The sequence below is a fragment of the Sciurus carolinensis genome, chromosome 9 (genome assembly GCF_902686445.1).
Source record: "Sciurus carolinensis chromosome 9, mSciCar1.2, whole genome shotgun sequence".
NCBI classification, from domain to species: Eukaryota; Metazoa; Chordata; class Mammalia; order Rodentia; family Sciuridae; genus Sciurus; species Sciurus carolinensis.
Genome location: NC_062221.1, coordinates 128759246 through 128772367, shown reverse-complemented (window position 1 = coordinate 128772367; position 13122 = coordinate 128759246). Strand labels below are relative to the sequence as shown.

The 13122-nt window shown below is 39.6% G+C and overlaps 1 protein-coding gene across 1 annotated transcript; it reads left to right on the top strand.

The window, feature by feature from the left end:
* The first annotated feature begins 261 nt into the window (after positions 1 to 261).
* Positions 262 to 765, top strand: LOC124992334 (keratin-associated protein 11-1). The gene has a single exon (XM_047563027.1). The coding sequence runs from the start codon at positions 274 to 276 to the stop codon at positions 763 to 765; it is 492 nt and encodes a 163-aa protein (XP_047418983.1). The 5' UTR covers positions 262 to 273.
* Positions 766 to 13122: the final 12357 nt, after the last annotated feature.

The following is a 13122-nucleotide window of genomic DNA, read 5'->3' as shown; positions in this document are numbered from 1 at the left end:
ACCTTCTTAATCTGGAGTAAGTACAGTGCAGGAGACTTATGATTTAGTTACCAAACTACTAAACTTTCTTTATGAGGGGGAAGGCTTCTCAAGAGACAATTAACTCATAGATTCACGAGATGTTCTAAGGCAAGCGGGTATGAGCCAAAGAAGCAGGGAGACCAGGGAAGGAGCCCCACCCACTAGCAAGGGTATATAAAAGCCCAGGAGCCTCAAGGGACATTCACAATTCAGGAGCTAACTTCAGTGAGATACCTGCAGCCCTCTAGCATCATGTCCTTCAACTGCTCCACAAGAAATTGCTCTTCCAGGCCCATTGGAGGACTCTGTGCTAACCAGGTGACCCCCGTCACCACTGCTTCCGCCCGTGATGTTGACTGCCTGAGTGGCATCTATTTGCCCAGTTCCTTCCAGACTGGCTCTTGGCTCCTGGACCATTGCCAGGAGTCCAACTGCGAGCCCACAGTTTGTCAGCCAACCTGTTACCCGAGAACTTCTTGTATCTCCAATCCAGTCCAGGTAACTTGTTCTCGACAAACTACCTGTGTCTCCAATTCCTGCTCAACTCCCTGCAGCCGGCCACTCACCTTTGTCTCCAGTGGCTGTCAGCCTCTGGGAGGCATTTCCAGCATCTGCCAACCAGTGGGCGGCATCTCTTCTGCCTGCCAGCCAGTGGGAGGAGTCTCCACTATCTGCCAACCAACCTGTGGGGTCTCCAGGACGTACCAGCAGTCCTGTGTGTCCAGCTGCCGAAGAACTTGCTAAGTGGGTCCGAGCCACTGAGTGAATCAAGACTTCATGCCCTGCCAGCTGTGTTTCCAGGACCTCCCAGCATGCTGCCTGAAAAACTTCATCGCTGACCCCCATGGACTGCCTCCTTGCTGGCTGCTCGCCACGCACAAGCTACCTTTGGCACTCTAAAATTTTTCTGGCCAGCACTAAGATTATTTTAAGGGTTGATGCCTGGTGCTGTGGATGCCTCTCCATGTTTCCTGATGCTTTGACATGTTTTGACCTCGCTGCTGTATCTCCTGGCTTCTGCTTTTGTGTCTTTGAAGAAGGGAACTTGTCTCACTATATATTTCTCAATAAACTTGCATTAGTTGGCATTGCAAACATTATGTCTCAGCAGAGTTCTTTATTTGAAAGGGTTTTTGTTGACTGTGAATCAGCCATTGCTGAATTGGGGTCTGATTTTTCTTTTTTCTTTTTTTCTAAATCTAGAGTTTGGGTTTAGTCATTGTGTTTCATGGACAAGCAAGGGATTGCCTTACCTTTTATTTATTCAGTCTTTGACTGCAGAGTAAAGTGAGGTTTGTGAAATTTAATGGAGTCATTTGTCCTCTATATTTTCCTCAAATTTTAGAAGCAAGTAGCTTCCATAGAGGAAAAAGAAAAGTTGCCCAAGAAACAAGGTAGTTCAGACAGTTGTACAGAGAAGGGACAAATGGATTAGAGGTTCAGAGTCAATCACAGGTTCAGTGTCTTGCTCAATCAGAAGACCACAGTGGAAACCTTTGAAAAGATTCCTCCATGATCAGCTGGGACAGAGGAAGCAGGAGGAAGGAAAGGAAATGGATTGGCAAGGCCTGAGACTCACTGTATCAAAAAGGCAGCTCCCTCTTTATCTTTCTCTCACTTGCAAATCAGTAGACCCCCAAACACGCTCTCGGTCAGTACAAATTCCATGTATGTGAGGTTTGGAGACTGAACAAGAGTCACAAAAACATATGGAACTATTTTAATACTTCTTGCTTACACTGATTTAAAAAAAGAAGGCCCGGGGTGGGTGGAGAGTCCAGGTGAGGACTCTTTTTTCCTTTTATTAGAGAGTGAGAGCTGGCTGCTAATTGGCTTGCTTTTTATCTATTATGTCCAGAAACACACCTCTATATTTTCTTTTCAGAATTGCTGAAGGAGAAACAGAAGCAGATGGTTTTTATAGAAATGTGTGAGGGGCACAGACTGGGATCAACGGATGCCTCTTCTCAGAGCTGTAGGGGCAGAGCCACCTGGAGAATCTGACCATGATCTTGTTGCCAGTGCAAAGTAGTTTTCTTATTTCACTGATGGTTTTTCAGAGGCAAAACGTATAGAGATATCTGTACAGATCCAACACGTTCAATTTTTCCTTCTGCTGACTCTACTGTAAGGGTCTTCATTATCAAAGAAATGCTTTATATGACTCATCTTAATAGCTCATGAAAGAAAGATGTGGTTTCTACTGTACCTTGCTTCCAAGTTCCCTCTTTTTAATAGAAATACTCTGGCTTTTAGAAATGTTCTGGCTTATTCTAAAATACAAATCACTGGGGGACTCTAAATGGCTCTTTCAGAGCTGTGTGATTCTCATCTATTGCTTATTTCAGTTTCTTCACGAATAATTTAGAGATTTTCCATGTTCTTCAGAGACTAAGAGACTATTTGTTAAAAACGTGTTTCTCTTTTGTTTTTCAGCTTTGTAGGTTTCAATAAAAACATAAAGACAGAGATGTTTTCTCTTTCCATTTTTATTTAAATGGCAAATCCCCTCTAACACAGACTGATATATTAATAATATATAATGACACTGCTTTTATGGACTGATATGAACAAACTCTTGCTTAGGCTGTTTATGGTGGTAGTGTGAACATTCCAAGGCATTGTAGGGACCTTGCCAAGCTATTTCCTTGCTTTCATTTCTGTTTGGGGAATCTTTTTTGTTTTGTTTTGCTGTTAGAATTATTCTATTTGTACTTGGAAAGTTCTCTCTGTTCTTTGCCTTATTAAATGATAAATGGACAAGTTTCAAAGTTTGTTTTGGAGAGCACACTTTTAAAAGATTGGGTAATGATAATTTCTTTATCTTCTTAGCCTAGGGCCTAGAAATGCAATTCATGTCTAATATCCTATAGCCGTGGGGAAGAAGCACAACTTCCGTGGTTCTCTCGCTTGGTTGCAAGTTCTCTCACTTCCCCACACCTTAGTTATGGCTCCTCTGTGACCAGAGATAATGATAGCACCTTCTGCCTCTGTTTTCAGTAATACACTGAAATAATGTGTGTGGAACCCCGGTATCAACTGAAGTCTCCTGTCTCTCGATATGGAAATTCAATTAGCTCTATCTCCCTCTTCTAGTTGCTGAAGTCCTGGCTGATCCCAATGTCTCTAGGGACTGTGCTAATGGAGAGGCTGGGGACAGTGTCTTACTTTTGTCTTATCTTTGGCTCTAAGCACCTACTTCAGAAGAATTAGATCATTTTGTGGCTCCTCTTCCTAGTTTATAGTCAGTTTCTCTTCAGACTGCCCCAATTCAGGCATTTAACATCACTTCCTTTTCTTGATTTCCACTTAATCCATTTATATAAGGCATCGTGTGTCTAGAAGACTTTATGGAAAGTTTGGGAACACAGAGGACGTTCATACTTCAGTGACAAAAACAACTTAAAGGTGATTAACTTTTTTATATGACAAAATATACGTAGTGGAAAAGTTGACTTTTTACATATTTTTAAGTGTATGCTTCAGTGACATTCATGTTATGTCACTGTGGCCACTATCCATTTCTAGAATTTGTTTATCATTCCAAACTGCAGCCTCTTGGTTATTACCTCCAGGACACTGTCTTCCCCAGCTGAAATCTTTCCCCTCTTCCCTCCCGGTATTCTCCTTCCTCCCTCTTTCCCTTTGTCCTTTCTTTGACAAACACTAGGGTACCTTGAATGCTGAGTCTGTGGTGGTTAGCAAAGTCCCTATGTTCCTGCTCTTACGCTGCTCACGGTTGAATTTTATGAAGTAAATCACTTGTCTTCTCTGTCTTCTTCCTCTGACTCCCTTGGGTTTCACTTTTTACCTTCAAATACTTTCCTTTTCCTTTCCAGTGCAGATGAAGGCTTACCAATGCAACATCACATGAATTCTCTACAAATGGTAGAATGCACCTTTTATGGTGCATGCTTCTTACAAAACTGTGATAAAACCTGAAGTTCTGACCTACATCTGGAGTATCTGACTTTAAATCTGAGAGACAAAAAGCTTGGAAGACTTAAAGGAATATATAGAGACTTGATCAAATGATAGGAATGAATGGTAGGTAGGTGAGATCCAGCCCCCATCCAGTGCCTTATAAAACTACCCAGAGGGAGATGAAGGTTGGCTCTGATCTCTGACCTCAACCTTGGTAAAAACCTATTGGTTTTTTAGAATTTCAGGAAACTCCTACCTGTGGCTTGGTAAATGCTTTCATGAAAGACTATTTACTTTTATGAACCTGAACCTTTACTTACTAGATTTTCAAGCATCAATCTTTCTCATACTGTGTACTTGCTTATTTTTAAACTCAATTAGCATTTCCAGACAAATATCCTAGAATAACATCCAAAGGAATTTTAACAACTCAAATTGGTTATGATATTATCTGTTCTACCAATAAGATATGATTCATAATATATATTTCCTAGGCAGTAGAAGGAATTGGACATAACTATCCTATGTTCATGTATGAATATACAACTAGTGAAAGTTCACATTATGTACAACCACAAGAATGGGATCTTGATTAGAATAAGTTATAATTCATGTATGCATGATATGTCAAAATACACTCTTCTCTCATGTATATCTAAAAAGAACAATTTAAAAAATCACTGAAAAAGAAAAAAAAGAAGTATTACAGGGATCAAATAAATAAATCCTAGTATACACATTAGGGACAAAGCACTATGTATATATGAAGTGTCACTCTTACTATCTTCTAGCATGTCTACCTGAAAAAGACATTTTATTATGTTTTACTAATTACATAATAAGAGTTATTAAAGCACACTTGGACCGTTATGTTTGATTTGTGTCCCCCTCCCCAACATTGATGATCACAAGCAACAATCAGAAGGAAGAATGAAGAGGATTAGAAACACAGAAACAGATGCAAAAATGAATTTGCAAACCAGGAGTACGAAACCCTGGAGATCTGGCTGCAGTGTGACTTTTTCTCTCTAGAACTCCAAGTGATGGCATCCTCTTGATGTAATGTTCATGTACTTTTTTTCTGTGGATTTTTAAAAATGTATACAGAGTAAGTTGTCTTCTATTCTTACCACTGAATGTAACTTAATAAACTTTTACTCTTTCTTTAAAAAATAATATATATTCCTTATTATAAAACAATTATGATTGGGAAACTATGCTCACTAGCACAGGTAGAAAGTTACTAAAGGCAGACACAATTGCCCTGTGTAAGTCGTTCTGTGCCTTATTAAAAAATGAATAGGGAAATACTTGGAATGTCATAGTTATTCATTTACCTGGGAAGTTTTTGTGTGTAAGGATGGAAGAGTAGGGAATAAACTCACAATTAAAGTCTTGGATAAAAGACTTTGGATAATAGAATACTATTAGAGAATATTATTAACAGTTTGGTTTTTTGGGGGGAGGGGAGAGGTATGGGGATTGAACTCAGGGACACTCAATCACTGAGCCAAATCCCCAGCCCTATTTTGTATTTTATTTAGAGGCAGGGTCCACTGCTCACTAAGTTGCTGAGGCTGACTTCAATCTCACCATCCTCCTGACTCAGCCTTCCGAGCTGCTGGGATTACAGGTGCGTGCCACTGTGCCTGGCCCTATTAATAGTTTTGGTATAATGATATTCAGCAGTGATAGAGTTAAGTTGTAGAAAAATAAATACTTTGAAGTTTTAACTGGAAGCACTGTCAGAAGTTGAGAGAGATCTAGGACCATGCCTTGATAATCATATTTCCTAAAAATAATAAATACTAAAAACACTACCCATGTGTCTTCATATACTAAATAGTACATACTTCTCCACCCGATAAGTAAGTATCTTGTTCCACAAGGTCACATCTATGTGCAAGTCCAAAATCAAGTCCTTAGGGGATAATTTACTGTTTTCTTCTTTGGCTCAGTGTCTCTGCTTCCTCCAAAATCCAGTTAGGGATTATTATGACTAGTTCCATTCATTCAAGTAAATAAACCTTTTAAAAGTATAGGATATGAAATCAGGGAACTCTGGCTTTAAGATAAGGTAATATTAAGCAGGTTCTTGTTATTGTTGGTCATATTCTGTGACGACTATGTTCAGAAATCAACTTAACTCAAATTATACTGGGGGCTTAATTATATGAGATACCTGTAATTCAATCACATAATCTATTTTTACTCGATAAAGCCAAAATATTTTCTCTTATGTATCTTATAGTTCTGTTGAAGAGGCTGGAAGACTTGCGTTCTAATTGTGAAGACCAAATCTCTGCTTTATACAGTTTTTCACATTAAAATTCTCTTTGAGGAAGAAAAAAATGATAAGGGTGACAAGATAGGTAAGAATTATGTGACTGATAATGTTGGTGCCTGTAAGAAAGACGGATGATTACTCTTGATTAAAAGGTGTTTGAGGTCAAGGGTAGGAGTTATGGTTGGGATGTGAGGTGTCCCCAAAAAGCTCATGTGTGAGACAATGCAAGAAGGTTCAGAGGAAAAATAATTGGGTTGTAAAAGTCTTAGCCCATTCAGTGATTAAATCCCTAATAGGGATTAACTGAGTGGTAACTGAAGTGGTAGGGTGTGGCTGGAGGAGGTGGGAATTGGGGTGTGGCTTTGGGTATATATTTGTATCTGATGAGTGGACTCTCTCTGAGAGTTCTGATCATGATATGGTCTGCTTCCCTCTGCCACACTTTCCTGCCATGATATTCAGCCTCACCTTGAGCCCTGAGAAATGGAGCCAGCCTTCTAAGGACTAAGGCCTCTGAAACTGTGAGCCCACCAAAAAAACTTTCCCTCCTTTAAAATTGTTCTGGTCAGATCTTTTAGTCAAAGCAGTGAAAAAGATGGTTGAACAGTAGGATTTGTTTAGTGAAGTGTAAATGATGTAGCTATGTGCTTATTATCCCCACCTCACACAAATGTTCACTACTGAAATTTATTCATAAAGATTTACTTTGTCATTTGGGCCTGAAATTCTAGCCCCTAAACTTAGTTTTTCTTCCATTAAATCTTTTTGAAAAAAAAAAAAAAAAGGTAATGCAAGTGTTCTTAGGAGTGCACCAATTGCATAATGGCATAGAAACTATTTTGCTAAAACCTCTTATCATACCAATTTTTGTCTCTTGGCTAGTGGTGCCACTCACTATCTTTCCCATCACCTGGGACTGACATCCTGCCATCAGGTATTACTCCTTTCTTTCCAGTTTCACACATTTAATGAAACACCAAGAGTTATTCTTCCTTCCCCAGTAGCAATTGCAATTCTTTCTCTTCCTTCTCATTTCCTTTAACCCTACCTACTAGGACAGCTGTTACCTAACACCAGGGTATTGTGATAAGCTCCTGACTGATCTCAGGATTTCTTTCTCCTGCCTCAGATTAGTTTGCTGGGGCTGCCATGACAGAGTACCCCAAACTCAGTGGTTTAAAGTACAGGTTCAATAATCTGAGTGTCCTTCCTTTCCCATGGTAAATGATGAGACACAAAAATAAAACTCACTAGAAAGTAAAATGACTTTCCCCTAAAGCTTACCCCATAGACAAAAGTTATAGTTATAAATCCTGGGATTACCAGTTGCATTCATCTTTAAATTGATTTAATTAAAAGAAAGAAAGAATTCAAGCTGTGTGTTAGCTCTTGCCAAGATATTAACTCACTGACTCTTCCCTTATCTCTGCATGTAATTCTGGAATGAGTTTGAAAAACATTTTTTTTTTTTTTTTGAAGAAAAGCTTGCGAATGGGCTGTAACGCCTATGTTCTTCTTTTGGGTATCAGAGTTTTGGAAGAGGGGCAACCTTTTTGGAGAAAAGTCACAGGACTTGGAGTCAGAGGGTCTGGTATTGAATCAGTTCTACCCCCCGACAGTAAGCTAAGTTGTTTGAGCTCTGAGACCCTGTCCCGCTTTGTCAAATGGGGATGGTAATGCCAACTTCAAGTATGAGCTAAGGCTAGGCTCTTTGCTATAAAAGATAAATTGTGTAGTTTCAGTGGCTACATAATAAGATTTCCTGCTCAAATCAAGTCTCAAAGGGGTGTACCTGCTTAGCAGGCAGTTCTCTATAAGGAGATTTAGGCACATAAGGACTTTCTCTTGTGCTTCTTCCAGCTTCCTTGGCTTTTGCAGATGGTCAAAGAGTGTGGGGTTGCACCTGGGAAGCTGTTAGGAGCCAGCTCTGGAGATGCACCAGGTGGCATCTGCTCTTGGTTCCCAGGCAAGTTTCCAGTTATGTGGCCACATTTACATGGAAGGAGGCTGGCTCACGTGACCTAGATGTGGGCAAAGGAAGAGGAGGAAATGGTTTGGAGAACAGCTAGCCTGTGCTTGCCACCCTTCATAATGTGGTCGTAAGGATGAAAGGGCAAGATGTGAAAGTCTGACTCACGCTGGTCACTGTAAAACCAGTGTTGGAGGAAGTTGATGGATTCCACTCTCCATTGGCCCACAAATGGAGCCCTGCTCTAGGAAACAGTGCAGGGAAAGAACACATTTGGTAGCTAATCTAATAAATTCAGGGATTATTAACAGCATTAAAAGGCCATCTTTCTAGGAGGCTTGTTTTTAAATCCCAAGGAGACTGTTTCTAGACCAAAATTGAGATGCAAATCATTGCTGCTTATTTAAAAGGAATTAATTCTGGCAATAACCACAATAATTAAAAATAATTTAGCTATTTGTGACTTGAAATAAAATAGACATGGACCTGGCAACAGCTCTGTCAATTAAACAGAGGCACAGAGTTTTATATTTCCTTCTGGTGTACATAAGTCAAACAATTTCATCTTCAGTTAGCAAGTCTGGCCTTTATTTTCATTGACTAGTGACATCTTTTGTAAGATATTGGTGCTGGAAGAGATATTATAGTTCACTTATATAACCCTCTCCCATAATGGATGAGGATTTACACTGTGACTCACCTGTCCAAGAAAATTCAGAGATGGAACCGCTAAGTGACCTCTAATTGAGGACTTCTATAAATATGCAGGCAACACTGTTCAGGTTTTGTGGCTCCATCTTCGATCTCAAGGTCTGATGAGTTAATATGCGAGTGGATCATTCAGGGCTACCTGTGTTTTTCTGCACTGTTAGATTTTGTACTGACAAAGGCTTCTATTCCTTTTTCACTCAGCAAAAAGTCATTTGTCATTTTCTTGAAATTCCAATGTAACCAGGAGTCCTGGTTTTATATGTGCTAAGTGTGGCCACCCTATGCAGGGGTGCTGAGGCAAGCATGTTCACTCTGGAGGGCTTAGTGGACTATCCTACCACAATGGCGGGATAGACCCCTGATGTCTGCCCTGCCCTGTTTGATGTGACCCCACAACCTTCAGGGCATATGTTGGTACAGCAAGTATCAGCTCCATCCCAATGAGTGCCTGCAAAGGCTGCTGTAGTGAAAAATCCTACCACTTCCTAACTCATCTCTATCACTTGTTCTTTTTATCACCTTTGCCTCCCATATTTTTTTTTTTTTTTTTTTTTGAGACAGAGTCTCACTGTTACTGAGGCTGGCTTTGAACTCAGGATCCTCCTGAGTATCTGGGAATAGGGACATGGGTCACTTTGCCTAGCTGCCTCAGGACAGCTTCACAAGATATTACCATCCCTCTGCTGGTTTGGGTCTTTTAAAAAAGAAAATATGCTTAAGTATAGCTATATCCCGTTTGGGACCAGCATTTGGGGCATACATTCACTAAAAAATTTTGTTGTATCTGAAATTCAAATGTAACTGGGATCCTGTATTTTTTGGGAAAATTTTGCAAAAGTCTTGTTTGATGTGATATTAATAGTGGCATAGAAAAAGTATTCTATAGAGATGATTTTTGGGAAATTCAGATCCAGTTAATTTAATATAATTTGTTTTCTTACTCTTCTTACATCTTTAATATTGCTGCTATGTACTAGGAATCTCTGCTGGAGGGATATACTATGCGCTCTCTCTCTCTCTCTCTCTCTCTCTCTCTCTGTATGTGTGTGTGTATAAAACCATGGAACTCTTTTATCTGGGAATATCTAGTGGGATTATCTTTCTGGGAAAGGCATTTTAGAAAACACTTGAAAAGAGTACCTCAGAGAAGTCAGTCTAGAAGACAGATCCCACTTTTTCTCTAATGTAAGATATGGATGAGGAGAACAAGATGGTCCCATGGATCTTAAGAGGGAAATACCCATATGACTTGTGCAAGGACCAGTGCAGCAAGACCTTGATTGGTCATTAAATTATTTTTTCATCTATGTTCTGTGACATGAGGGATCAGATCTGGCTGATCAAATTTTTCTCTGATTCAAAATGAAGATGGCCGAGCTCCAGGGTTTCATACTGCTGCTCAATTAACATGTCTAAGCCATGCTTTATTTGGGAGGCTCTTAGTGAAATTCATCAAGGCTACCCATACCTCAAGTGCAATGGTAATTGAAAAGGCAAGATATACTTATGAACGAATACAACTGACTGAGCTGTGAAATGTTCTGATGGGTAGTGTGTGGATTTCAAAGTCATGTGTGACATTTGAATGCCAGATAAACCAAATGCAAACACTAAAAAACACTTTGGGTTTTAGAAGTTTTCCAATCTCCCCCCACCCCTCCAGAACTTATTTCTGAGCAGACTCCATCAAGTGAGTGATTTTTTGAAGCTGCTGTCTGGTCTCTTCAGGGTCATGGGGAAAATTGATGGTTTAGAATTATGATGAGATTCTCCTCCTACTCCTTTCCTTCCTTTATTTCTTATTTGATAGCTTTATTTTCTCATTGTCTCCCTTAACTTTTCACATCCCCCTGAGAAGAAATGCGTAAGACAACCTCAGGAGACACATTGAAAGGGAGTTTCCAGTAACTGTGAGAAGTCATTGACACTTTTAAAATTAGGGGGCACTGCAATGACTTTATAGTTTAATTCAATTGTTCAGTTAATGATTTAGTCATCCAGGAAATATTTATAGAACATCCGATAGTAATTGGAGGATGTTTCTCTCTCATGAAGATTCTAATACAGTGGGGAAGCAGATGTATAAATAACCAGTTAGAAATATATTAGTTAAAAAAATAACCAGCTAACACTAAATAAGAGCCCTTACAGCCATGCATATGGAAATTGCTGGGGAGTTACGAGGGTCAGTTTAATGTGCAGTAGAGACACGTGGGAGGGTTTACCAAAAAAAAATATTTGAATTGGTTCTGAAAGAAACATGGGGTCCATTAGTTCACATAGGTGAAGGGAGAGGTCATGTTTTGGGGGTGGGGTATATGAGGCAAGAGAAAAGAGGGTAGCTTCCCATGGGTTAAACAGTGAGCCCCAAGGCTGATGGTGTGGTCAGAAAACTGTGAGTTCAAGTGAGACTCCAAAAGCCTTGTTCTGAGTGAATGCTAGGGAAGAAAGATGCATCAAGAATATCTACATTGGGGATCTCAAAGCCATGCAAAGAGTATATTCTTTAAGTCATGGTCATGGGAGGGGTTTAAGAGTTCTCCGTACCTAATAACCAGACACAGAAAGAGCTGTAGCTGAAGGGTGCCTCTGAAACTTTTATTCTGCCAGACTGAATACTGATGTCTTTTATCGGAGAGGGAGTGCTGGGGAAGGATGATGAAGTGGGTTTCAGGTAATGGCTTTTGTTTAATGCTTACTGCATTGGAGGCCTCTGCAGAACATGCAGGTGGGCATGAGCTGGTAGCAACCAACTCATCAGGTGTGTAGGCTGGATTTTTCTGTGGGCGAAGGGATAGGTCTGATTAAATTCATTGAGGTTCATGTGGAGATTGTCTTATGACCAATTTCTGTATGCAGGCAGGTGTCCCTCAATATCCACAAGGGATTGGTTCTAGGACCCTCTTTCCCACGGATTCCAAAATCTGTGGATACTCAAATCCCTTAGGTCAAATGATGTAGTATTTGCATAAAACCTACACACATCTCCTATATACTTTAAATCATCTCTAGGTTACTTATAATACTTAATACAATGTAAATCCTGTGTACATAATCGGCGTGTGGTCTTGTTTATGTAACAATGACAAGGAAAATATCTGAACATGTTCACAGCACCTGTACATGTTCAACACAGATGGAACTTTTTTAAGTGTATTTTTTATTGGAGTTTGGTTGAATTCACTGGTAAGGGACCAATGGACACAGAGGGCAGATTGTATTTCTATTGATCACTTATTGTATTTATAAAGAAATTGAAGTGCTTTCTCTCACAACCCATTGGCATGCTGTGGATGCTGTGGATGACACAAAGTATTAGGTTGACAATGTCTTCCCAGCAACACATGAAAGTAACAAGCTAATAAAGTTACTGCATAAAAAGTGGTCTCTTGAAAAATATCACTAGTGTATGAGTCTCATAGCTAGTATTGCTCACTCCTTGATAATATGGTGTACACTTCTTAAAATTCATTGGGAATGCTTTAATTCCTGTGCATGACTAAGTGAATTTCTTAATGAGCTAGAAAATACCATTACTGAAAATTAGAGAAAGGGATTTTCTAATCAATTTGTATGCATGTTGAGAAATAAGGTCCTTCAGTGGAAAAACACTTCATTTTTTCTTGTTTTATTTTTATGTGTGATTGTTACATAATGATTTTACACTTTTGTAGGTGCAATGTAATGTTTTGATACATGTATATGTTGTTAATGATCAAATCAGGGCAATTAGCACTTCCATTATCTTAAACATTATTTCTTTGTGGTGAGAACACCTAAAATTTTCTCTTCTAACTATGGGTCAAAACTTTTAATGAGGAAAATAATGTATCTGTCCTTAGGCAGAAGGGACATCAAACTCCAGGAATTTGTTCTTCACACCTTATCTTTCTCTCATGACAGAAAGTCGCAACTCTTTCTCTGAGAACTTGCCCTTGGACTCTTAAGGGACCTATAACTTGCAGGAAGTCTTGGACTTGCAGTTCGCAACAGAAGAATAAATGGGCATGGTCAGAATAAATTGGCACATATGAGAATAAATGGGCACATTCTGATTCATCACTGGGATCCTTTTCCCTTAAATCATCTTCTGAGGTCTACAGTCTCAACTCTGGAAGTTATGAATCAGAGAGCACAGCTATGGTTGTATCTACTGGCCTTGCCACTTCATCCTGAAAGCACCAGCCACTGAACAGCTTGTAAGTCCATC

Coding starts and splice junctions, on each gene's coding strand:
- LOC124992334 (XM_047563027.1), top strand. CDS start 274: ATGTCCTTCAACTGCTCCACAAGAAATTGCTCTTCCAGGCCCATTGGA.